The following is a 26,695-nucleotide window of genomic DNA, read 5'->3' as shown; positions in this document are numbered from 1 at the left end:
TTATGGCTGTGAATGCAGGAATGAGGTCTCTAGGAAAATGTTTTGGACCCCAGGAGGTGAAATCATGAGTGTGGTTCTGAGTAAAAGTTCTCTTGGGGAAATAACCATCTTCAATAAAATGCAGCTTAGCAAGTTTACCAAGCTCTCAGGAGGAGGGAGATGCAGGAGACAGAGAAGAGGGCCTCTGTAATAGGTTCCTATTAGACTCATCTGTGGGTAGACTGGCTTCTTCCCGCCCTCCAGAGCACTTCAGGAGAACTGTCTAGAGACCCCAGCAAGGGCGCCCTTGAATACATTGTTGTCAGGCAAGGGATCTGGCAGGTTACCTGCTGCTTCCATCCCGTGACACATTCCAGGATGATGAGAAACGAAGACAGCCAGAGAGATGCGCAAAGGGCTGGCCCACTGCACACTGGGTGTCTAGCTAGTGTTCCAAGCTAGGTGCGGGCACAGACTTGGTCTGGATGTGTTCTCTAGGGGACCATTAAGTCTCTAGCTCAACAAAGAGCAGCTGTTTCAGGCACAGCTGTCTCAAGGCGCTGTGAAGACCGAATGGCAGCCACAGTGGGAGTAACTCCTTGACACATTCTCACACACAAAGCATGAAAGATTTTACTTGGTCAAAGAGTTAGGCTACCAACACCGATGTCAACTGATAATCACAGCAAGCACACACACACACACACACACACACACACAGGATGGCACTGGAGAATCTCCATTTTCAGCCTACAGTGTGTGCAAAAAGTGGCTGTAGAGAGCTTATTTAGTATGGTGATGTACTCATTCACTTTACATCACTGTAACAAACAATCTGAGACGAATCAGCTTACAAGGAGAAAAGGGTTGATTCAGGCTCAGTTTTTGAAGTTTCGGTATCATTGGTAAGCACCATTGCCTTTCGGCGTACAGCAAGGCAGGAGCGCGTCATGGTGAAATGTACAAAGTGGAGCAAAGATGCTCATCGCCCAGCAGCCAGGAAGCAAAGGAGAGAAGAGACCAAGATCCCACAGTGTCTTTCAAGGGCACATCTCCAATGACCTGGAAATGCCCACTTTACCCCATCTCTTAAAGTCTGTGCTACCTTCCTGCAGCTCCAAGCTGGGGGCTGGGCCTTTCACACACAGGAAGATATACTACAGATCCAAACCATAGCAGGGTGGGTGTGGCTTTGGGCTCCTCCCCTTCCTGTATGGGAGGGGACATAGCTTTTATATACCTATGTTACTTTCTTGCCATGCTACATATATTCCTAAAACAGTGAACATACATTCTTTCAGAGTTCTGGGAACCAGGGGTCAAAATAAAGGCACCTGCAGGGCCAGTCTTGTCTGGAGGCTCAGAGCAAAAGCACACCACATCCTCTCTCCCAGCTTTGGTAACTTCTGGCCATCCCTGGTGCTGCTTGGCTCATGCATGGTCCCCTGCAGCCTGCCTTTGTCTTTACACGACCTTCTTCCTATGTCTGTGTGCCTTTGAATCCAATTTCCTCTTCTCATACTGAGCTGAAGTCTACCCATCCAGTGTGACCACATATTAACTTGATTATATCCGCAAGGACCAGATTTCCAGTGACAAGGTCAAAAGAAGGTCACAGTCACAGTTTTCGGAATTCGGACTTGAATGTATCTTTTTGTGTATATGTGTGTGGGGAGGGGACAACTCTGATTGCAACATTAGTCAGTTTTGATGTTTTTCCCAAACAAATCTAAGTTCATGTGCCTCTAAATGAACATTTTAAAACTGTATATAATAAAAGGGGCCCAGTCTAGATGCATAGTATTAAATAACCAGTCACCTTTTTATTCCCCAAATTCCAAGACAGTTCTGGCCACTGGAATGCTCTTGGGGGGACTTGACCGGCACGGATTTTACGGCTATTCCAACTGTCCCTGTGGTACGGACGTGTTGAGGAGAGCTTTATTTCTGTGTTTGTTTGTGTTAGGTCAGATCAGACAAGTCCTGAAACCAGAGCCTTGTGTAAGCTCGGGCTAGCGAGAGGGAAGGTTTAAGGCCCCATTAAACAAGTCTACAGTATGCATCTTGTCTTCAGCCTGTCTGCTGGCAAGATGATAAAAGCAAAATGCAGATGTTTCCTTACATGCTAAATTAGTTCATAAATCATGTGTGCGAATGAGCCCTGGCTGCAGCGTTGAGACGTCTGATGGAAGGAAGGCTCAGGTTTGCTTTTCCATGCCGGGGTAGCTGCCTCTGATCAGAAGCAGTCTTGGCTCAGGGACAGACCCGAGAGATTCAGGTGATGGGAGCTCCGGCACCTGACAAGGCTGGGAGAGGCAAGACCCTGGGTGTGCAGGAGCAATGACAGAAGGGACCAGGGGCCAGCTGTTTCATGTTGCCTGATAAGTTCTAAGCAGTCTCAGAGGCTTGCGGACAGATTGCAGTGTGTGTGTGTGTGTGTGTGTGTGTGTGTGTGTGTGTGTGTGTGTGCGTGCGTGCACATGTGCATACATATGGGGGTGTAAGTGCTAATTAGGGCTAAGGGTCTCTGTTTGAAGGGCAGGGGAAGTTTTATGAGCAGCTTGGGGTGACAGAGGGCTCATGAAGTAGCTTTATAAACTCCTGGCTCTGGTCCCCAGCTCCTGGTCGGGAGCTTCCCATTGCATGGAGGTGAATGGACACCAAGGAGGTGGGTTCTGGTACAGGGTGGGTGGGAGGAAAGCACGAGAATGAGAAGTGATGGGAGATGCTCAGTGTAACTATGGAGATGGGATTAAGGGAGATGGGAGGGCCAGGAATCAGCTCAAGCAAAAGTGACCATAGGGAGGCTAGATGGTACAGCCACTAAATTCGGTCTTGTGCAGGGGTCAGAAGATGGAGTAGCTTGCTGTGTGGAGGGGCTGAGGGCCAGAAGCAGTAAAGGCAGAGGCTAGGGAAGGTCCTGGGGCGTAAGGAGGTAGGAAAGGTTCTTAGGTGGAAATGTAAGTAACAGGTGGCAATTACTGAGCTATGTAAGAAAAACTGAGATGATAAATACTCTAGCCTGTGGGCTTCTGTCTTCCTCCCAGGTCAACGCTCTGTCAACTCCCTGGGGTCACCTGGAACAGTAAGCAAGGCTTCCCCATCAGCTCTTTGCGGGATCACGAGAAAATTGAGTCATGCTTAGAATCTTAGGTAGACTGAGCCTTGTACAAAAGCTAGCCATGACCTAAGGGTTGAGTGTTTTTGGAATTAGCTTTTGCTTCTTCCTTTCAAACAGAACCCCAAGAAGCCTGACTGTATATGGGAAACATCAAGTATAGCCACGCGGGCACCTGCGATTAGCAGGGTTTGTACCTGGAACAGGTGGGTGGTGGTCCTTGCCATTCCCTATTGACACATTCAGGACTTCATCCTGTTCAAAGCTCCCCCATGCTTGGCCTTGATCATCTTTCACTGGAGTCTTGGACTCTCCCTGGGTCGTGCCCCCATCTTGTTCAGATCTTTCCCACCACATCTCTGCCACCTTCTCCCTAGTTAGTTTCATTGTCTATCCTTCTGCACTCCTGGAAGATGACAAAACCCTTGCTGGAAGCAAGTCTGCCCCTTCTCTCGGTAGCACGGCACTCCGCCTGAGCTCATATGCAGCTTCTTTAAACTCTTACCCCTAAAATCTCCCCCTTGACCCCTAAGCTGGAGTATGGAGGCTTTTGCTTCTCCACTGAACTCTTTTGCAAAGATGAGCTACTACTGCTACCTCAGTGCTACAGATTCAGCCTGCCAGGGCCCCACACAGCCAGCCTGCATGACCTGGCTACTACTTCAGCCCCTTTCCCAACCTCTTATCATGACCTTCTTCCATGGCTCTTCCTAATTTGGTTATGTATCTGACCTTTAGGCATGTAGAAAATCCACCAGAAGCCTCTGCTTCTGCTTCCGTAAGCTCCTTTTTTCTCTATGCCCCCATTGCTGTTCAGTTCTTAAACACTTCTAAATCTCCTCCCTCCGTGCCTTCTCATTTTGGATTATCCTCTGTGGGTGTCCTGGAGGAATGTCCCCAACAGAAAGAAACATGGGTGGCCCCATGGCACACCAAGACTCCCTGCTGGATCTCATGAATCAGACGGACTTAATCTGAATTTCATTATCCACACTTTCCAAGGTGAGCCAAGCCTTTCAAATCACGGGCCAGCAGAAGGATGGAATTCTCTAGAAGGCACTTGTAAATTTCCTTTCCCAGAAGATTGTTGACAGTGCTTGGCTGCTTTGCATTCTCGGAGCATTCAGGGGGAGATGTGACTCAGTAGATAAACCATAGAAGCAGATGTGATCGCCACAGCTCCTGCAGCCAGCCTAGCAGGGCAACAGCATCCTTTATTTCTGCCCCCATCTGATCCCAGGAATGGTTTCCCAAAAAACATTGAAAGAAATATTTGTGGTCAGCTCTCCCAGTGTTAACCTCAGAGGAATTTTAAAATGTGCTTATCAGAGAAAAGTAAATTTTCCTTTATCAGCTCACAGAAGGAAAAAAAAACAGGAAGCCTGAGCTACTTGAAGACTCCTGATTCAGAGCCCTCCATGGCAGACTTAAGACCCTGCGAAGGGAAGCCCTACTGCATTGCTTTGTGCTTTTAAGAAGAGTGGGAATCTAATTCTATAGAATTAGATTTACAGGATGAGGTCATTTCCAATCACAATAATAAAAAGTCAGAGCCCTGGTCTACCAGAAGTAGGAAAAATGGCTTTCTAAGAGATTTGCCCAAAGGCCTAGGTTTTGTTTTCCAAATGACTTCCTTTGGGCTCCACAAGACTGTTAAGTAATAAACTGTGTGGAAACTCTAAGGAAACAGTTTATGAAGTTTATCAATAGTCTATAAGTCTCCACTTCTTATGATTCTTGGGGGGGGGGGAGCAAGTGGAGAGCCCTAGAATCTGAGCAAACAGTTTGATAAAGTTACTATTTGACTAGCAATGGCTGCGGTGGCTTTGAAGGCAAGGGTGTGACTTGTGTTTGAACTTGTCATTTAAGAGCACAGGTGTAGTGTTTTAGCTTTCCTCCAGCTTTGTTGGCAAAAATTATACAAACTTGTGCTGTGCACTATCCCTTCATTAAGAAGTGTACTATAAAATACTAAGATGGCTGTCATGTCCACAGCCAGCACCCGCCTACTTATTCTTTTGTGGTGAGAACCATTAAGATGTTCCAATGAACTTGAGGTTGAATGCTTCCTGATACTCTCTGGTCACCTCGGTGTAAAGCAGGTCTTCAAAACATTCTTCCCTCTAAATAACCCAACCTTTATCCCCTTGGCCAGCCTCTCCCAGACCCTTTCCTCCAGCCCCTGAAACCTCCATTCTAGTCTGTGCTTCTGCAAGTGCCATTGCAAAGCCCTGCAGTGTTTATCTTTCTCCAGCCTATTTATTTCATTTATCATAAGGGTTGTCCATTTTGTAATGACTTTTTCTCTTTTTTTATTTTTATTTTTTTAATTAATTAATTTATTTATTAAAGATTTCTGCCTTCTCCCCGCCACCGCCTCCCATTTCCCTCCCCCTCCCCCAATCAAGTCCCCCTCCCTTGTCAGCCCAAAGAGCAATCAGGGTTCCCTGCCCTGTGGGAAGTCCAAAAACCTCCCCCCTCTTTCCAGGTCTAGTAAGGTGAGCATCCAAACAGCCTAGGCTCCCACAAAGCCAGTACGTGCCATTGTTCTTGAGTTCTCAGTAGTCCTCATTGTCCGCTATGTTCAGCTAGTCCAGATTTATCCCATGCTTTTTCAGACTCAGTCTAGCTGGCCTTGGGGAGTTCCCGATAGAACATCCCCATTCTCTCAGTGTGTGGGTGCACCCCTCGCGGTCCTGAGTTCCTTGCTCGTGCTCTCTCTCCTTCTGCTCCTGATTTGGACCAAAAAACCAAAAAATAAAAAATAAAAATAAAGCTGAAACAGTAAATCCCTCCAAAAATAAAAATAAAAATTAGGCCATATCCCCTTCTACCCTGGTCTCATTTTCATCAGAGTCCTCTGCTCATTATGTATTGTTGTTATAAACAACATTTTATATATACATATGTATGTATAAAATATATGTTATACATGATTATATATATGCACATTATATATTATACATAATGTATTACAGATTATTCATTATGTATAATTGTATATTATGCATATAATATATGATGTATAATATATATATATCACTACAAGCAACGCAGCAAGAATACAGGAGTGCAGATGTCTTTCCTACACACCCTTCGGTCTCCTTTGAAATGCAAGGGAATTGACACCCCGCAGTGTGAGGGCCACATCTTTAGACAGTTCATTTAGTTCCTAAGGAGTCAGTTCCTACCAGCAGTGTGTAAGGGCCCCTCTTCTTCACCCCTCTCCTGCAGTTCGGATAGTTCTTTCTTTTTTCCCCATTGCAGCTATCCCAACAGAGATCAGTGGTGTCTTAGTGTGGGCTCAGTTTGTATTTCCGTGTAGTTGTATATTGTGAGCAGTTTTTCCATACATCTAATGACCACTTGAGAAATGGCTTTTGGGGTCTTTCACACATTTGAATAGTCAAGTTCTTTTCTTCATGTCGTTGGAATATTTTCCTCATATATTTTAAAAATTAACTTTTTATCAGATGCATGGTTTACAAATATCTCCTCCTGTCTTACAGGTTATCTCTTCATGCGGTTAATTTTTCTCTTGGATGCAGAAAATGTTTTAATTAGAATCTTCTAACTAAACTTGGTTCTTGTGTTTTGGGAGTCATAATTCAAAAGCACATTATCTGTCTGGAACAGTGTCATGGAGCCTTTTCCAAATGTTTTCTTAAAGTGGTTTTACTCTTCAAGGTCCTACCCTTAAGTCTTCAGTCCGTTTTGAATTGATGATGGGAGATAAGGGTTCATTTTTATACTGCACATCACAGCACCATTGATTGAAGGGACTGTTCTTTGTCCAATGTGTGTTTTCAGTGATTTTGTCAGAGATTGGTTGAACACATGTAGAGTCATTTCTGGGTTCTCTATTCTGTTCTGCAGTCTGTATGCTGGTTCTAGGCTGGAGTCCTATTGATTACTATTGCTTTATGGTAGATAGTAAAGTCAGGTAGCATGGTGCCGCTAGTGGGTTCTTTACTTGAGGTGCCTTTGTCTAGTTAGGGGTTTTTGTGGATTCATGTGAATTTTAGCAATTGTTCTTGTTTTGTGAAAAATGTCATCTTGGGAATCATATAGGCATTGCATTGGATGTGTAGATCATTTTGAGTTGTAAAGGTATTTCAACAATATTCTTTAAATTCTTGAGAAAGGGATTCTATTTCCTCTTATTAACTTCATTTCCAATTCCTCAGCATTTTATAGTATAAACCTTTCCTAACCTACTTAAATTTATTCTTATTTTCATTTTTGGTGAAGCTATTAATATGGGAAACTTCTTGATTACTTTTCCATCTATTTCATTGATAGCATATGGAAACAATGATTATGTATGTGCTGAATCCAGTTCTTATTCCAGCAGTTTTAGCTACTATCTTTAGGAATTCCTTTATGATAAGGTCATGTCTTCTTCATACAAAGATAATCTCCCTTCTGGATGCCCCTTGTCTAGTTCTACAGACAAACGGAAGTGGCGATGGTAGCCATCCTTGCTTTGTTCCTGATCTTAGTGGGAAAACTACCATGTCTGTGGTGTTTATTGTGATGTTCACTTTGTCGTTTGTGCCCCAAAGTATGCTGAAGTATATTCTCTCTTTACTTCATATCTTAATATGTTGAGTTTGGTTTTGTCTTTTATTATTACAGGATGTTGAGATTTGTCAAGTAATGGTTTTTCTCTTTGGTTCTATTAATAGTGTGTAACACACACACACACGAGGGAACAATCATACTTGACAGGTGAACAAGCCTTTAAATCACTGAGTGATACTGAGTTCATCTTACTCATTGTTCATCAAAGATTTTTGCCACGAAGTCCATCACTCAATTATGTGTGTCTAGATTGGGTGCTAAGGTAACACAGCCACTTAAAATTAATTTAAGAATTCTCTCTTCAGTTGTCTGCAAGTGCCCAGGAACCTCTATTGGAGCTCACTGAGCTCTTAGGTAGAAGCCGACAATGACGCCTTCAGGCTTCTCCTTGGTGGGATTGTTAAGAAAAAAAAAAGTTTCTTCTTGAATGTGTTCATGTACTATTAGCCTGTCCTGGTTTTCTCTTTCTTCTAGACTTATTCTTGGTAGAGTTTGTCTTCTCGGGGATTTATGCCCTTCTTCAAGGGTATCTGGGTTGTAGATATAATTGTACACAGCCATCTCTCAGGATCCTTTTGTATTTCTGTGGTATCAGTTGCAATGTCTCCCCTAATTTCTGATTTTATTCTTTTGAATGTTTTCTTTTTTTAATGTAAAGATTTGTCAGTTTTCTTTATCTTTTCAAACCCAACTCACATTTTAAAATTAATATTCTGTGTGTGTCCTTGTGTGCGCGCTAGCCTCTGCATGCATGTGGGGGTAAGATGAGAACTCTGGAAATCCATTCTCCTTCCTACCTTTGCATGGATCCAGCAATGGAAATCAGGCTTTCTGGCAAGCACCCTTACCGGCTGAGCAATCTCATCAGCTTTCAAACCCAACCCTTCACTATTTCAGTCCTTTGTGTGTTTCCAATCTTTGTTTCACTTGTTTCTGCTTTCATTGCTGTCAGTTCCTCCTCCTTCTAACTTTGGTCTTAGTCTGTTCTTAATTTTGTTCTTCGAGTAGAGAATGTTACATCTTGTGAACTCTTCATGAGTGTAGGCCTCTGAACTTCCCTCTCAGAGCTGCTTTTGCCAATCCTGAGTGTATTGGTCTGCTCTTCCACTTCTTTGCATTCTTCTTCAGCCCTTTGATTGTGCTGATGCATCTTATTTAATCTCCGTATATTTGTGAACTTTTCTACAACTGATTTTCACTTCATACTACTGTGACTATAAAATTTTAGCCTTATGCTTGCTGAGGCGTGCCTGTGGCTGAACACATGATATGTCCCAAAGCATGTATTTCATGCTCTTAGAAAAGAATGCGTTTTTTTAATGTTTGGAGGTAGAATGTTCTATGTATGTCTGTTAGGTCCATTTGATTTAAAGGGTAGCTAAAGTTGAATGGTTGAATTTTCTGCATTGATTTTCTGTCCTTTGAAAGAATCCACTATTGAAAGTGAGATCATATATAATCCCCCAATATTGCATAACTCTCTTCAGGCCTGTTACTTACTTAGTACATTTAAGTATTCCTATGTTGAGTGCACATGCATGCATGTGTGTGTATGTATGTATGTATATGTGTATGTATATGTATTTTATACTCTTCATGAATTTCCTCCTGTTCTTAGCAATATTTCCCTTTATTGCATCGTTAACCTCATCTTTACATAAACCTTCTTGTCTCTCTCCCCATGTTTAGCTTGGCCTATTTGTCCTGATCTAAGCATAGCCTCTCTTGGTTGCTTTGTGTTCTCCTTTACATGAAGCATCTTTCCTATTGCTATCCTTCTAGTCTACGTACCATTAAAGCTAGAGCAAGTTCTCATAAGCAGTATACAGGTCTATTTTGTTTTGTATTTATTTATTTATTTATATTTATGACTATTTTAATTTTTATTGACCTGGGAGAAGGCCTTGCTATACCCCAGGCTGACATTGAACTAGAAATGCTCCAGATTCTACTCCCCAGGTGCTAGGATCACAGACCTGTGCACTAGGCCTGACTGTTTTTCATCTGTGCTTTTCATTCTGTGACTCCCCCCCCCCACTTATTTTATGCATATGGATGTTTTACCTGGATGTATGCATGATATCACATACATGCAGTGCCTGTGGAGGCCAGAAGAGGAGGTCAGATCCCCTGGGGCTAGAGTTAGAGATCATTACGAACTGCCGTGTATGTGGGTGTTAGAAATTGAACCCTGGTCCTCTAGAAAACACATTCACAGCTCTTAAACACTGAGCCATCTCTCTAGACCCAACTCTGACATTTGGTAGAGAATTTAATTCATTTACACTCCAGATAATTGATGAAAAGTAAGAACTTCCTAAAAATTTTCTCCTATATTTTATAGCTTCTTGGTGGTTTTCCTTTTTTTGATGTCTTCTGTGTTGATATTTTGTAGTGATGGTATTAGCCTTTTGTTATTTTTTAAGTAACGTTTCCATCTATTCTTTGAGAATTTCATAATGATCATTTTCATTGCCCTTCCAGCTCCTACCCACCTTCCTACCCATCCAAGTTGTGTGTGTGTGTGTGTGTGTGTGTGTGTGTGTGTGTGTGTGTCTTTTAAACCAACCAAGTCTCAGTTTGTATTGGCTGACTCCTACTTGGGGTGAGGCCTGTGTTGGAGTGTAGTTGAAATACCAAATGTCACTCCATTGCAGAAACTGACTTTCCCTCTCTAAGCAGCAATCAAACACCAATAGTTTATTAACTAATGGTAGGACCTTGTGTCCCCCTCCCCTAGTTTGCACCTGTATAACAAGCTGCTTAAACTAGTAGTAGTTTAACCTTACTTGAATGTTAAAAAAACATTTATTTATAAAGTTTGAGGGTTCATGTACTTGGAATACTAGAATAGGAAAAATTTTATGTCTCAAAACTACACCTCCCCACAAAATACCTCCAAGTATATTTTTCTTCCACACTACCAATATTTTACTTTTTGGTGAAATCACTTACACGGTTCATATTGCATCTCCCTTACCTTACCTATTTTTTAATCATCCCTATCTTTTCACCTATTAGAGGTAAGAATCACTTTTGTGGCAGCATCGCAGCATTAGAATCCTCTGATTTGGGCTGCCTGTGCACTTTCTCAGTGGTGTTCACACCATGGGTTTTCCTGTTGAGTTTGCAGCCTTTTGTTTCTGCTTGAAGAATGTCCTTCTCCATTTGCTGCAAAGCAGGCTGAATGGACTTCTTCAGGGAAAGCCTTTATGCATTTATTTCTGGAGTGCTTTGTCAACTAAAGTGTATTGGGTCAGCATTTCTGCTGTGGCTTCTCCTTAGGCTTTGAGATGTGTCCATCCATCGCCTCTTGGAAATTGATGTCAGCTGAGAGATCTGAATGCCCTGGATAACATAAGCATCTTCTTTCTCTGTCTACTTCCAGGACTCTGTGTGTTTGATTTTGGAAGTTTTACTGTGTGTTGGTGTAGTCTTCTCTGAGAGAACTCTGATTGGAAGCAGTTGAGACCCCTGCACATAGGCGTTCATAACTTTCTTCAGACTTTCAGCTATGTTTTTTTTTAAAAAAAAAACTCTCTGCCCCCTTCTCTTTCTCTTTTGGAATCTTGTAATACAATATTTTAGGTTTCTTAATGATGTCTCCTAAAGCACGGAGACTTTCTCTATTCTTTATTTTCCTATGACTAGATATTTTCAAATAACCCGTTTTTTAATTCAAATTCTTCCTTCTGCTTGATCAATCTGACTATTGACAATCTAATACATTTCTCATTTTATTTATTGTAGTTTTTAGCTTCAGAATTGCAGAGCTTCCCCTCTTTCAAAAGAACCCATTTCAATCTGATAAACTTTTTATTTTCTTCATTTATTATTTCCCTAATTTCATCGAACTATTTCTTTGTGTCCGTTTATACTATGGTGAGCTTCCTTCAGTCGTTTTGAATTCCTTTTCAGGGAATTCATGGATCTCAGTCTCTTTGGTGCCAGCTGCTGTACAATGGTTGTATTCTTCGCAAGTGTGTTTCCTTGGATTTTCATGTCTCTTGCCTCATATTGATATCTACACATGTAATGGAGTGGCTCTTTACGAGCTGGCTCTTTGGGGTTAAGGATAGTCGTCTCTGTGGATGGGTGTAAGGGAACTAGTTGGCTGGCTGTGCCACCTCTGGACCCAGTGACAGCACAGTGAAGTAAGTCTGTGTAGCTGTTAGCTGAGGTTGGTTATACCCGAGATTACTGCTGTCCATAATGGCAGCAAAGGCTATTGGGGTCCTCCTGGTATGTCTTTCTCCTACTGAGGAAACCATAGGCAAGGAGCCTCTCTTGGCACTTGGTCTGGCTTGCAGTGGTGTTGGCAACAATGTTATTCATGATGCTGTGCAGTTGCCATGGGTTCAGCGTCTGAAACACAAGCACTTTTGAAGGGACCAAGGACTAGAACCTGCATATTTTCCAGAATATGTGAAATATACCAAACTGTATAATAATAATTATTATGATTATTATTATATCACAATTAATAATAATAATAGCTATTGTTATTACTATCCACAGCAGCAGCAAAGTTGGGTTTTGCTATGTAGTTATGGCTGACCTGGTACTCAGTACGTAGCTTAAGCTATTCTCAATGTCATAGCAGTCCTCCTGCCCCAACTTCTTTAGTGCTGGAATTACAGGTATGTGTTACCTTGACTAACCAGGTTTTCTTTGGTTGATGAAGATGAAATCCCATCCAATGAGTGCTGATACTTTAAAATATAAATTAGTAAAATATAAATTAATTAAATTTAATGGTTAATGTCCTGGAGTTGGTTTTTTTCTTTTCTCAGTGTCCTCTATCCCAATACTACTTACAGTTCCAGAGGAGGAGCTACGCTTCTTAGAGTTATTTTGAAAAATGTTGGTGCTTTTTATAGTATTTTCTCTCGGAAGTTCATAATGCCTGGGGCTGTTAAAGATACTTAAAAATCCTTCACTGAAGATAAGTTGGTTGATAATCTTTTCAATCTTGGACTGTTTCAAAAGTCCACGTTGGAGACATCGTTCTGAGATTTTTGTTTTTTCTTTGTTTATGCCCATCACACTTACTAAAGAAGCCCCAACTAGAGCTGCAGTTTCCCCCTTTTCCATGGGAATGTAGGACTGTGAGGAAAGGCTGTCCCTGTCACCCCGTGGTGCTTTGATCCAACAGTGCCTCGAAGGGATGCCTGGAGCCCTGAGGCCTGTCTGGCCAGCAGACAGTACCGGGCCTATTTCTATCAGTGACTAATTCTTCCTCACTGGAAGGTTGCCTAGCTCTGGTCCTTGCCCAGAACTGTGTCCATGCTGGCTCCCATGTAATCTGTGATGGTGCCCAGCATGAAGTTTCTAGAAAAAGAAGAGTCTGCCACAGACCCTTGGGAAGTGCTTCGAAGATGCTAGCATACAAAATAAGCACAGAAAAGAGAGCCTGCCAGACAGAGCAGAGCCTGAGCTGACAAAATGACCAGAAGATGGAGTGGATGGTGGAGACCTGACCTGGGTTGCTTCCCCCTTCACATGTGGCCCTGGGAGTAGGGCCTAATGCTGTGTTGTCATGGCATGGGGAAGTTCTGAGAATACACAAAGCCCAGCTTCTAGACTCAGCAAATGGAAACGTCTGATGCTGGTGGGTCAGTTACTTTTCTCATTCTGGTGTTCAAATAACTGAGAAAAGAAGCTCCGGGATGGACAGGCTCCTCGGTTTAAGGGTGCAGCCATTATGGTAGGGAATGCATACTGGCAGAGCTGAAGGTAGCTGGGCACACTGCATTTGTAGCCAGGGTCAATCGGAGTGGCATCTCACATCAACCACGGTTAAGTTCTAGCATAACTAGGTTCCATGGAGCATCTAAGATGTTATCTATAATTTAAGGGCTTTGTTATTGAGCATAAGTGCAGATTTGACTGGGTATCCTATGTCTGGCATTCCTGTCTCAAGGCTGCAAAGTCCATGGGGCCTTGGCTAGCTTCTTACCCTTTACCCTACTTTTGTCATAGTAACGTGTCCTCACATATAGGTGTCTTAGCTCTTTGTCAGCTCGACACAGTTAGACTTAGCTATGATTCAGGCAAGACGAAAAAAATCACCCTGTGTACATCACAAAAGCATACTACTTAACTTATGGACACTTATAATTACCTTTATGTAGGATCTCCTGTTTTGTTGAATTAGATCACTAAGGATTGGGGGTCCTTAAATTTCAAGGTCAAATGAAGCTGCCCATCTTCCAAGTGGAGTTTCTAGATATTATGGAATCTCCTGGGATGTAGCAGGCATATGCCTTCCTTTGAAAGTTGCCAGGGGCCCTTTGGTGTTCACTTTGGGGTTTCTGGTCTCAAGGAGGTAGGGATCTGGTTTAGTTTGGCAGCCTCTGTTGCCACCAACACTAATGAATGGAATTTCTGTAAGTGTGACTTATGGGCTCATGTGTCCTTTGAAATCTTTAGAAAGTGTTACAGGCTAACCTAGAGGCTTTCATAGGGAACTGCTGAAGGTTGCTTGATCCATTGCTGGGCCAGGCACTAAGCATCAGTGTGGGGCATCTTATGTTTTCTGATTGGAAGGATAGAGTGAGGATAGGGAGGAGAAGGTACTGAACTGGGCAGTGGGAAGGGATGGAAAAAGGACTCTGCTTGCCTTTGGGGGTTTATATGGCACTTTGGGGAAAGGAGGCCGGTAAACAGCTGTAATTCAAATCTAGACTCCTATAGGAGAGGGCCTATAGATGGGGTCAGGGGAAGGATGACAGGGTTGGTGCTCATAGGTCCCAGAAGAGCAGGATGGCTATGGAGTGGGTCAGGAGCCTATTTCCCTGTACAACTGGTCCCCATCCTTGTTCTCCGTGTGTGGCTGGCAGCCCTGTTACTGCCTGTCACAGCAGGGAGGTCCTGGCTGCCATAGTCTCGGGGGCCCTTTCACTTGCCCTTTCCACAGGACACTCTGCAGCTCAGTCCTTCACTCCCTACCACCTTGTCTTCTCACAGGAACCCTCAGATGGTGGCCCTGATCTCAGGCAGAAAGAACGCTTTCCCCAGTCCGCCTGGAACCTCTACTCCATCTTATGTCTCAATGCCATTTGTTTTCTAGAGATTTTCTTGGGATTTTTTTTTTTACTTCCTTTAGTCCAGAAGGGACAGAGAGCTATTCTGCCTTTTGAAACTCTCATGTGTGTTTGCATGATGCTCGGCACACCGCTTCATTTTCATAGCCACAGCAGCCTCCCTGGGGCTTGCACTTCTGTCCCGTGCTCCTGGATCAAGTTGTTCACCAAGTGCAGCTGTCAGCAGGGACAGGATTCCGCATAAGCAGGACAGGACTCTAGAAAGGTATGGTTAATTTCTGAAGTTCTCTTTAGATCACCCCACTATTGTCAACTTCAGATACATTTGTGGCCCCAGAGTGACGAGGTAGACAAACATGATGCAGGCAATCCAACTGAACTGAATCTCAGAAACCACGGTGTGATGGCTCCAGCCAGCTGCTTAGCAGAGATCACTCAACGAGCAGCCCTGTGGTCTTAGAATATATGCAGAGGGGCCCTAGAACACACCGCATACCCACTCTCCCCAGAAGGCCAGCCTTTAATGCTTTTATAGAAGACTTCAGGAGGGGCAGACCAGGCACCTACTCCCCAAGGCAGCTTATTGGCTCTGCTCTGTTCCAATAGGCAGGACTTGGTGTGAGTGTTTCTCAGGGGAAGTAATCATGTCTATAACATTCTTTCAAGAGCTCAGGGTGACCAAGGAAAGGCTCCTGGGGATTCCTTGCTGGAACAGATCGTCTTGTAGGGTTGATTGTCACATAACAACTGAAGAGGGAAGGTGATGCTTTGCCATCCGGTGGGAGCTGTAAATGTTTGCGGGAGGCAAGAGTCTCAGCCCCCGAGCAACCAGCTGTGCTGGCATCAGGGTGGTCCTGGCTGCTTACTGGTGACATGATACTGTCAAGAGGCTGCATGCTAAGGCTGTCTGTCCTCCATATGTGCTCTTACACATAACTGGTGTAGAGATTGTAATAAATACCTGCCCATGTTTATACAAGTCAATGAGATTTGGAGACTTGGGTTTTACAAAAACAGCATCCAAAAGGGGGCTTGGTACCTAGTTTCCTGTTGACTTTGAAACGAACAGGGGCTTAGGAATGCTTGGCCTTGCTAAATGATGTCAGCAAGAGGGCCTGGTAGTGATGGTGGTGGTGGTGTGTGTGTGTGGTTGTGTGTATGTATGTGTATGTGGTATGTGTGGTGTGTGGGGTGTGTGGTGTGTGTGTGTATATATATGGTATGTGTGGTGTGTATTATGTGTGTATGGTATGTGTGGTGTGTGTGTATGTGTGTGTGTGGTGTGTGTATGTGTGTATGTATGTGGTATGTGTGGTGTGTGTGGTGTGTATGGTATGTGTTGTGTGTGTGTATATATATGGTATGTGTGGTGTGTATTATGTGTGTGTGGTATGTGTGGTGTGTGTGTATGTGTGTGTGGTGTGTGATGTGTGTGGTATGTGTTGTGTGTGTGTATATATATGGTATGTGTGGTGTGTATTATGTGTGTGTGGTATGTGTGGTGTGTGTGTATGTGTGTGTGGTGTGTGTATGTGTGTATGTATGTGGTATGTGTGGTGTGTCGTGTGTGTGGTTGTGTGTATGTGTGTGTGGTTGTGGTATGTGTGGTGTGTGGTGTATGTTATGTGTGTATATGGTATCTGTGGTGTGTGTAAGTGTTGTGTGAGTATATTAGCAGTCGTGGTGTGTGTAGTGTGTGTGTGTGTGTGCATGCATGTGTGGTGTATGTGTGGTGTGTGTGTTCTCCAGAATGTAGCTTACCTTGGATATTTTAATGGAGAGAAGTCCCCTCTATTTGAGTGATACTAGAGTAAATATAATTGTGGTCTCTTCCCTCCAAAGCCATCAGAATATACACAGCTCTGAGAAAATCCGTAAAAGATCCAGAAGGAAGTTGAAAATGGTTCTCACCAGTGCCTTAGTTTTATAAGAGGAGAATTTCTGTAAGCAGGAATGAGCAGATGGGATTTCACCCTTATCTTTGAGCAAAGCGTACATCTCACAAATCAGCGTGAGGGAGAAAGGCTTTATGCTGGCTCTCAGTTGGAGGATGCTGGCCTTCGTGGCCAGGGAAGACACATCAGCAGAAGCAGCTCACAGCTGTGGCAGTAAGAATATGCAATGATTTGTTTTTACCTGGGTGGATCAGGAAGTAGAGACCCAGAGGGAAGCCAAGGCAGCCTACAGAAACTTCAAGAGCAGCCCCTTAGCATCCCATTTCCTCCAGCAAGGCCTTACCTTCAAACGTGCTACCAAGTAGTCTAACTCATGAGTTCCTGGGGAACGTGTACCATAATCTATCCCATGAAATGAATCCCATATGAGTCATACTGTCTGTGTCCTTGAAGAGCTATAAAAGGAAGAGTGTGTGGGAAAACGAATGTGGGATTGATCTCATGAGAAATGGAAGAACGCTTGTTCATAGTTCTCAGACTCTGTAGCCACAAGTGGGTGGCAGTGTGTTACAGTCAAGAGTGTCCGTGTAAAGCGCTAGGCTAATAGAGACTGAAACCCAGACTTGCCTCTCACTGATGCACAATGAACCTGGCAGGTAAAACTTTGGAAACAAATGGACCCTGGCCCTATAAACACAGACATGGCCAATGTCACAGGGTTGGGAGGAAGAGTACAATCATGGGAGGACACTTCTGCAAGTACAGGCAGGATCATTGTGATCACTCAGATGCCCAATGTCCCCACCTCTGCCTGCCCATGTGCCCGCACAAACTGCCAGAGGTCATTTGAGATACTTTGTCAATTTACTGCAACCAAGAATCACCAGCAAAGAGAATCTCAGTGAGGGATTGATCTAGATTAGTTTGGTGTGTGTGTGTCTGTGTACACACACAAGCATATTTGTATGGTATATGTGTGTGTATGTGTGGTGTGTGCATGGTGTGTGTGTAGTGTATGTGTGTGTGGTGTGTGTGTGTAGTGTTTGTGTGATGTGTGGTGTATATGTGTTGTGTGTATGTGTGTGCATGTGTGTATGTGTGTTTTTGTGGTGTGCATGTGTGTATGTGTGTGGTGTGTATGCTTGTGTGGTATATATATGTGGTGTGAATATGTATGTGTATGTACGTGTGTGTATGCATGTAAGATTGTCTTGATCATCTTAATTGGTATGAAAAGACCTAGACTAAAAGTGGGCAATGCCATCCCTGGGTCTAGGGCCCTGGCGTATGTAAGAGTAGAGAATCTAGTTGAGCAGTAAGCGACCATGACTTTCTCATTGTTCTTTTTCTGCTTCTGACTATGGCTATGACTAGCTGCCTCGTGTTCTTCCCTTGACTTCCCTGAAATGATGGACTACAACCTGGAACTGTAAGGCAAATAAACCCCTTCTCCTTTAAGTTGTTTGGTTTTGTTCTATCGGGATGTTTTATGACAGCAACAGACATGAAACTAAAACACTGTACAAGGCAGATGGAGTCTTCTTCTCAGGCAAAGTTAGAGCCACTCAGAACACATTTGCTGCATGTATTCACTCCCTCCAGGGAGATGCACACTCTGCCTTCTGCCCCTCCCTTTTCTCCTGGCTAGGAGGCCCCCATCACTTATCCCACTTAACAGAAGAGCTTGGTGATTTTAAGCAAACTCAAAATCCATAGCAACCACCTTCCCCAGGGTGGGTGCGAGACCACCAGCCTTGAGCCTTCTTGGTTACATACCTGTTTGTTTTGTACCTATCAAAGACCGCTGGGTCCGGGATTTGACCTCCTGCCCTCACACGGCTGCAAACAGTTCAGAAAACAGCCATGCAAGTGTCTGGTGGCTTGTCTCTCCTTTGGTTTCCTCCTGGAAACAGAACCAGAGCTTAATTGTGGTATTCAAGTGCCCTGAAGAAACAGATCAGGGGGGAAATGAACATCTGATTTCCAGAATAGACCCCATACCAGTCGATTGGAGATTATAAAACATCTTACAAGTGGAACCCCCCTCCAGGATACAGTACATGGGTCTACACTGGCTCCACCCTGGCCTCCAGTAGCTCTGAAAGAATGCTAATCCAAAATTGGGTCTGAGACTTTGTATAATGCTTCCTCTCCCTCTCTGAGGGAGGTCTTCAAATCTGCACACATATGCTGGCCCACGACCCAGACAGGCTTAACTGGTACTTCATAGTGATACTCTATTCACCCTGGGAAATTCCAGGAGCCCCATCTGGGGTGGAGGCCTGGGTGGGGCACCAGGAGGAGCTGTGGCTCATCACGTTGGCATCATGTGGTGATGTCTTCTCTCCTCTCACAGTCTCCGTCTTTCTGAACAGTGGGGACTTTACCCCTTACTTGGAAATGTTGGCATTTCTTTCTCTTCTGTTTCTCCCTGGACTCTTTTCCTCGAAGGTCTTAAGGATTCCGAAATCTTCTTTTCTTTAGTGATTGATAGGACAGGATGCAAGCTTGTCCGCAGAGGTGGTTTCCGTGCTGTGAACCAGGGGCTGTTTTATTGTCCAGAGGGGGAGACATTGCTTAATAGCCCTGTGTCCCTGTACCTTCATGGAAACCTGTATGCTTATGCTGAGTGAAGGCAGTCAGTTGGTTGTCCGGGCTTTCCAGAAAGCATGGCAGCTGCCCAGATAGACTCCCTTGTGACAAGTTCTGTAGGAGAACAAAACGAGACCAGACTCTTGGCTAAACTAAGGCCGAGAGTCTCATGGTTTCCAAAGTCACTGCAAAAGGGCCTTATCAGGTATAATCAACAGTAGAAACTATTTTTTAATATCCCATTTTAAAGAGATTATGCATGTATGTGTGTGTGATATGAATGCATTGTTTTGTTTGCATTCCTGTTGCCATGATAAAATATACTGACCAAAAGCAACTTCAGGGAAAAGGGGGTTTATTTCACCTCACAGTTCATCACCATGGGGAAATCAAAGCTGGACCTTCAAACAGCAGTTCCTCTCACAGCCATAGCTCAGAGCACAGAGAAATGAATGCATGCCTGTTGAATTGCATGCTTGTCTACGCTCAGCTTGATTTACCTACTCCCATACGATCCAGAACCCCCTGCTTAGGAATGGCGTCACCCACAGTGGGCTGGGGATTCCCACATCGGTTAACATAGTTAATACAGCCCACCGCAGACCAGCCCCAAGGGCAGCCCGATAAACAGTCCCGCACTGCACTGAGGCTCTCTTCCCAGGTGATGTTAGGTTTTGTCAAGTTGCCAATTGAAGCTAACCATTACATGCTGTTAAATTAAAAAGAAATCCAATCTTCTGATTGTTTCCTACCCTAGTGTACTTTCTTAATCAAAGGGCACTAGTATATGTGACTTTGATCGTGTCCCATGGCTTTTCCAGGATTAAGTGGGATTAAGAGGGCCCTCATATTGCGGAGGCTGTCTCCTTGCTGAAGGACTGTAGGCAGGAGCCAGACCGTCCGCTTTCAGAATGCTGTGGGGATAGCTGGGAGGTTCCCCTGTCCTTAGAGCACTCTGAAACATAGTATAGGGATTTTCCTTTGAGCAGACAGCCTGGTACTTATTGTTTCTCCCAGCAAGACATGACATTTTATTTATTTTCTCTAAAAGAAGCATTTTGGTGGCACAGTTGTCTATACAATAGTTCAGGTGCTATGACTAAAAAAAAAAAATCCTGTCGAAAAGCAAAGTAAGGTAAGCAATGGCTTATTAGGCTTATAATTCCAAGTTTCAGTCTATTGTTGAGGGGATGGTAAAATCAAGAGCAGACAGAGTCCAGGGACCCTTGCCTGCTTGTATATTTGGTTCTTAGCTAGGTTTCTCTGTTTTTTTTAAAGGATTTATTTTTATTTTATACATAGAGCAAAATTGTTTGCATGTGTACACTCCATGCGTGCTTGATGCCCATGGAGACAGAAGAAAGGGTCAGATCCCTTGAAAACGGGACTTCCAAACTGTTGTATGTCACCCTGGGGTTCTAGGAGCTGAATCTGAGACCCCTGCAAGAACAGCCAGTGCTCTTAACATGTACAGGGCCCAGCCATGAAACGGTACCAGCCACCTTCAGTGTGCACCTTCCTACTTCAACAATCAAGACAGCCCCTCACTGACATGTCCACAGGACAGCCTCGTCTAGAAACTTCCTCATGAAGACTTTCTTCCCCAGTGATTCTAGGTTGTCATGTTGACAACTAAAACAGATGCTGATGTTTTTCTGCTGTCCTGTTTAACTCTTGCTAAGACCAGCGGTTGGCTGGTCAATTGGAAACCCAGAGTCTTTGTCGCAGCCCACGGCTGGGAGGAGGGCACGGTCAGGACCCTGCTCTGGATCTACCTCCGGGTCGCTCCCGACATTGTGCTGTTTTGTATCTCCTGAAATTAAAGCTCTTTCTGTTTCTTCCAGATAACTTGTTCAAACCCAAAGAAAGGTGCATTTCAGAGAAGGAGATGCATATGCGGTCTAAAAGGTACGTGGCTCTTGAGGGAGGTGTGGAAAGAGCTGGGCGGGGAGGCTTGAAGGGCCCTGATGCTGCCCCTCGGGCCAAGACTTCCAGGCTTACATTGAAGGGCTGAGGTCATCTTGGCGGCTGAGGTAGGCAAAGTTGCCAGGCTGTGCATCGGAATGTTTATGCTGCTCCTGGACCAACCTTAGGAAAGCGGTGGGTCTTGGATTCGGGAGCGGGCCCATAATTGGTCCCCGAGCAGGTTCTACACTGGAACTCTACAGATGCATTTGCCTCGAGGCGCGGGCAGAAGCCATGAGCCCATGAGCAGCGGCACCTTTGAAAGTCTTTTTACGAGGAACAGAGAACCCGTTTCTATGGAGGGCCTTGACTGGGGCGGTCCTGAGGAAAGGCTTCCAACCTGGAAGCCAACAGAGCATGGAAGCCAGAGGGGCCTCGGAGGGGCCACAAACCGGCATTTCTGGCATGTCTGTCTCCGGCAGTGTTGGCAGGGGCCACCAAGGTTCTCCCTGCTCTGCCTGGCTAGTCACTATCTAAGACTCCCACTGACTCTTACCACTCTGGGGCACACAAAGGCTACTATTCTTTTTAGGACCTGGCCTCTTAACCAGGACACAAAAGCTCAGCAGGGTTGGCCATGTTCACACACATAAAATGTCATTAAGCTATAATAAAGTGCCTAGCCCTGGGAGAGATTATAGTAATTAAATCAAATTGATAGTGCACTCAGAGACACCACCGAAATAGGAAGAATAATTTTGCCCCCATTCCAGACCCTAAATCTCTGCTTTTATCGTGATTATGTTGTTTCCATAATAATTAAGTAACTTTTGGTTACCTACAGGGAACCTCTCTGAAAGTAAGAAAACAAGAATTGGGGGGCATACCATTAATGATATGACTCCCAGCGTTCTAGCTGGAGCTTATAAAGGATCCCTCAATTTGAAGACTCGCTGCTTCGTAAATGAAAAGTTGTATATACCTTGCAACAAAAGCGCTCTCTTCAATTTAATGGGAAAAAAGAAAAGAAAAGAAAGAAAAGAAACAATTTCCCTTATTGATCCCCAAACCTAAAACTGCTATTACAAGCCCTTGCCCACCAAACAATTTAATTAATGGGCTTCAAAGCAGCATTGGTAGACAGAGATCTGTCCTGGCGTGTCTCTGAAGAAGAAACTGATGTTGAAGGAGCACCAGTAAGCTAGGTGATGCTGTATCTACAGTCTTCCATGGCCCTTAACTGGTGTCCTGGGATGGACTAAGCAATTGGATCTCCTTGCTAGTGGAATGTTCTGGCTGGGCTCTGACCCTGGCTCCCCACAGTCATCTGAAACTGCCTTTTCTTCATATTCCTTGTCTTGGATTATGTTGCTTATATTTTCATTTAAACCAAGCAGTAGAGTAAAACTGAAATTCCCTCAAGATCAATGTGCCCTCTGCCTTTGGCTCAGTCCCAGACGTATCTGCTAGGGTACTTCACAGTCTGTCTTCTTTCTCTTTCCCTTCAGAGCCTGCCATTTGTACCTTTAAGCAGACACATATGGTATTGTGCTGTACTTGCCTTTCCTTCTATAGCTTGCTATTTTCTGGTGTCGTCCATGAGCTTTTCCAAGAGGCAGATTTCTGTCCTCCTAGCTTTTGCCTGTCCGCTCAGTGTATTTTAGGTGGGCATACTAATATATCTCAGGCTCTCACTGGAGGAAGCACTGCAGGGCCAGAGGTGGGATGTGGAAGCTTTTGTTTCCTCTTTCCAGTTGAGTTGGAGGGACAGCTCAAGAGAGAAGTTTCTGGAGCTCTGGAACCACCCACCTGAGGGCTTTGGAACCAACTCCTCTGTGATCTTCTCTCCTGGTCCTTGTTCAAATCCCACCTGACTGCAGCAAAGGTACATTCACACATTCACTCAACCCTCACTCTTACTCATGAAGTGCCAGGCACTGTCAAATCACAGGCCCTGGCAGGGCTTTGTGAGTAGCTGTGTGCTACGTAGTTGGGGCACAATGCCCAACAGTGAGTAATAAGCATTCAACTTGAGGTCCCAATGCCAGCCCACCATTAGCCGTCTGAGGGCTGGGCCCAAACCTCTTGCTCTTGTTGGGACTCATGCTTCTTATTGTATGACACAGGGACCCTATGTGCCTCTTCCCGTGCTTGTGAGGGCAGAACGTGTTTACTCATGTCTGGTGACTAGCCAGATGTGACCTGCTGACACTGCCATTGTCCTTTCACACTCTGCACGCATGCTTCTAAGTGCTGAACATCGCCACTGTGTTCCATCTGACTTTCACACAGAAGAGAAAATGAAAAAAAAAGGGTTTTTTGTATTGCTATATCAATATATCTCTATCTCTATATATATCTATATGCCTACAGGATCAGGGTGAAATGAGTCCAATGTGTTGGAGAAAAATCAGGTAGCATCAGTACTGAACAGTTAGTGTTGGGGAAGAAGAAACCTTCTAGACAAGGATCCCTTAGGTCCTGCTGGTAACTCAGAAGTTCATAATTTACATGGGGAGAAGGACAAAATATTTGAGTCCGGAATGTATTTAGAATCAGCTTTAATCAGACATGCCGTAGGCTAAGAGGAAACGTTTTTTTTCCCAGTGTATGATTCTTGCTACTGCCATCCTGTTGTTCCTTGTCAAATTGCAGGAAGTCAAACATTGGATGGCCAAAAGGTGGTTATATATAACCACCTTTAAATGTTGACTTTCAGAATGGCAAACCAGTAGGTTGATCATTGTTTAGAGGGAGACTGCTCGTTCATTTCCTGGCCACCCAGACCTGAATAATAACATAGAAACTATATTAATTACAACACTGTTTGGTCAATAGCTTAGGCATATTCCTAGCTAACTCATCTCTTAAATTAACTCATTTCTATTCATCTGTGTATTGCCATGAGGCTGTGGCTTACGGGGTAAGGTTCTGGCTGGCGTCTTTCTCCTTCAGCAGCTACATGGTGTCTCCCCGACTCCCCCTACTTTTTCTCTATATCTCTGTTCGGATTTTCTGCATGGCTTAACTCTACTAAATCACTGGCTGAAAGAGTTTCTTTAATAACCAATGGTAGTAAAACATATTCATAGCATACAGAGGGTAATCCCACATCAGAACATCCCTCCTTTTACAAGTGAGCCATTGTCACTGCAAATACAGGATAGGAAGTGACTTCTACATAAATATCTGGGCTCCCCAGCTTGCCTGCTATACTGCCCAAGTCTCGTCATTGAAACACTGTCCCCAGAATGTCTGCATCCTGGGACCTCAGAGAAGGTCTTTTCTTTTTTTCAGGACTATGGATTTAATACGATTTATAAATATACTTAAATCTTTTTTTTAATCTTTTATCATTTTTAACAAAATAAAATACAATAAGACAAAACAAAGCCATCACATTCAAGTTGGACAAGGGAAACCAAAAGAAGTAAAAGAGCCCCAAAAGAAGGCACTAGAATCAGAGACCCACTTGTTCACATAGTCAGGAGTCCTAAAACAATTGAACTGAAAGCTGTGATATTTATTCAGAGGACCTAGTACAGACCCAAGCAAGACCTGTGCTTGCTGCTTTAGTCTCTGCGTTCATACGAGCTTTGCTTGGTTGGTTTAGAGGGCTTTGTTCTCCTGGGGTCCTCCATCCCCTCTGGCTCTTTCTGCCTCCTCTTCCGTGGGGTCCCCCATGTGCTCTGAGGGGAAAGGAGTTGTTCTTCAAGACGCCACCTTACCATGTGAAGACCCTACCTGTGCGCACCTTCCTGCTGATGAGCCAGGCTGCCCGCACCCCTACCCCAGCACCTGCCGTCTTGTTCCTCATCCTGCCCTCCGTCTGTTTCAGAATCTATAATAACTTGCCGGAAGTTAAAAAGAAAAGAGAAGAGCAAAAGAAAAGAGTGATCTTACAGAGTAACAGACTCCGAGCAGAAGTCTTCAAAAAGGTAGCTCGCCTGGCGCACGCAGGCGGGACTGGGGTGGTGCGCAGGAAAGGGGAACTTGACATCTTTGTTTCCGTTGTTCCTCCAGCAATTACTGGACCAGCTCCTTCAGAGAAATGCCGTCTGATCCCAGGTGGCCCTGCTAGCCACAGCCTAGATTTGGGAAGACATCCGACGTTGGATGACCCATTAAACTTAACACTGTCTTCACATGTGAAAGATACTTTTATTTTACTTTTTTTTTTCTTTCCGAAAGACCCAAGGAAACAAAAGCAACAGTCCCGGAGTCAAAAGATCAGCAGTCCGTTGCTGGGACTTCTGTTACTGGGAACCTGCTTGACATACCACCCCACCCCCTTTTTAATTATTATTATTATTACTTTGACATGTGAATTTTACCATTGCTTCTGAAGTTTCCAGTATACCATTTCCACCCAAGCAGGGACGCTTTATATATTCAAGTATGCTTAGATATTGGGTTTTTTTTGGAGGGGGGTGTGCAGTGCTTTTTTTTATTAAGTTTTTGAGAAGCAAAAATCTACCATATTTTAATTCCTAATCTCAATGGCTGCCAATTCTGAAATCCAAAGTATGGCTCAAAGTCTGCTTATCCTATACACCTTGGAGCACGAGAGGCTGACTTGGAAATGGACAGGCGAAGAGGCAGCACACAGGCAAACCCTAGAGCCCTCTGCCTCTCTTCCACCCCACCCCACAGTGCCTGCCTTTGTCAGCCAAAGCCCTTGCTTCAGTGAGAGCCTGAGAATGACTGGGTGAGGCCATCAGTGGTTTCAGCACACACACACACACACGCACGCACGCACGCATGCATGCACGCACATACACACGCACGCACGCACACGCACACTGGAAGTTATCATGATCAAATGGCCTAGCAATACCCACCCTCATATTTTCTTTCAAGTATCCTTCATAAATATGCCTTTGTGGAGTTAAGAACAAAGTAGTTTTTGCAACAAAAAAAATGGAAATAAATACAGCTATTTGAAATCCATGCATTTCTCTGCCATGTATTCTGCTCAGTGTGATAATACCTGCTACAACTCTTGGGTGACACCGAGTCTCTTTCTATTCCACCTCTGGCCACCATAAAAGTCCCTGTGTTTCTGAATGCAGGGCGGAAAAGGTTGCCTCTCAGGGGCTGGTGCAGGAGATGCAGGGATGACTGTCCGGGCAGCTTATAAAGAAGCCTAGAAACAGTAGGGACTTGGAGCATGGCACAGGAGCTCTGGTGACACCTCTGTCCCTATTGTAAGGTGGCTCCCTTCCACCCTCTCCCACCGCTGCACATGGCCTCTCTTTCTAGACCACTGTCTTTTTTTGTATTTGTTGGCAAACTTAAAAACTCTACCTGAGGGACCATCTTGTCCCTGTGCTCTCTCTGCTGTGCCCTCCAGCAGCCAGCGCCTTCGCTTTCTCCTTCCTTCCTTCCTTCCTTCCTTCCTTCCTTCCTTCCTTCCTTCTTCCTTCCTTCTTCCTTCCTTCCTTCCTTCCTTCCTTCCTTCCTTCCTTCTTCCTTCCTTCTTCCTTCCTTCCTTCTTTCCTTCTCTTCCCTTCCTTCACCAGTTCTTTGTTTCTTTGTGTGTATCTGTGTGTGTATTCAAATATGTGTGCTCACAT

The 26,695-nt window shown here is 44.3% G+C and overlaps 1 protein-coding gene across 6 annotated transcripts in view; it reads left to right on the top strand.

The window, feature by feature from the left end:
• The window catches only part of C5H10orf90 (chromosome 5 C10orf90 homolog), a 219,973-nt gene extending 193,908 nt beyond the window's left edge, over nucleotides 1–26,065 (top strand). For all 6 annotated transcript variants that reach the window (XM_075974880.1, XM_075974876.1, XM_075974874.1 and 3 more), the window contains 3 exons: nucleotides 21,059–21,122; nucleotides 24,958–25,057; nucleotides 25,143–26,065. In XM_075974880.1, coding sequence (XP_075830995.1) covers nucleotides 21,059–21,122; nucleotides 24,958–25,057; nucleotides 25,143–25,181 — 203 coding nt within the window. In that variant the 3' untranslated portion in view covers nucleotides 25,182–26,065. The remainder of the gene's footprint in view (nucleotides 1–21,058; nucleotides 21,123–24,957; nucleotides 25,058–25,142) is intronic.
• Nucleotides 26,066–26,695: the final 630 nt, after the last annotated feature.

Source organism: Microtus pennsylvanicus, chromosome 5, assembly GCF_037038515.1.
Source record: "Microtus pennsylvanicus isolate mMicPen1 chromosome 5, mMicPen1.hap1, whole genome shotgun sequence".
Lineage (NCBI taxonomy): Eukaryota > Metazoa > Chordata > Mammalia > Rodentia > Cricetidae > Microtus > Microtus pennsylvanicus.
This window is presented reverse-complemented; position numbering and strand designations above follow the sequence as displayed.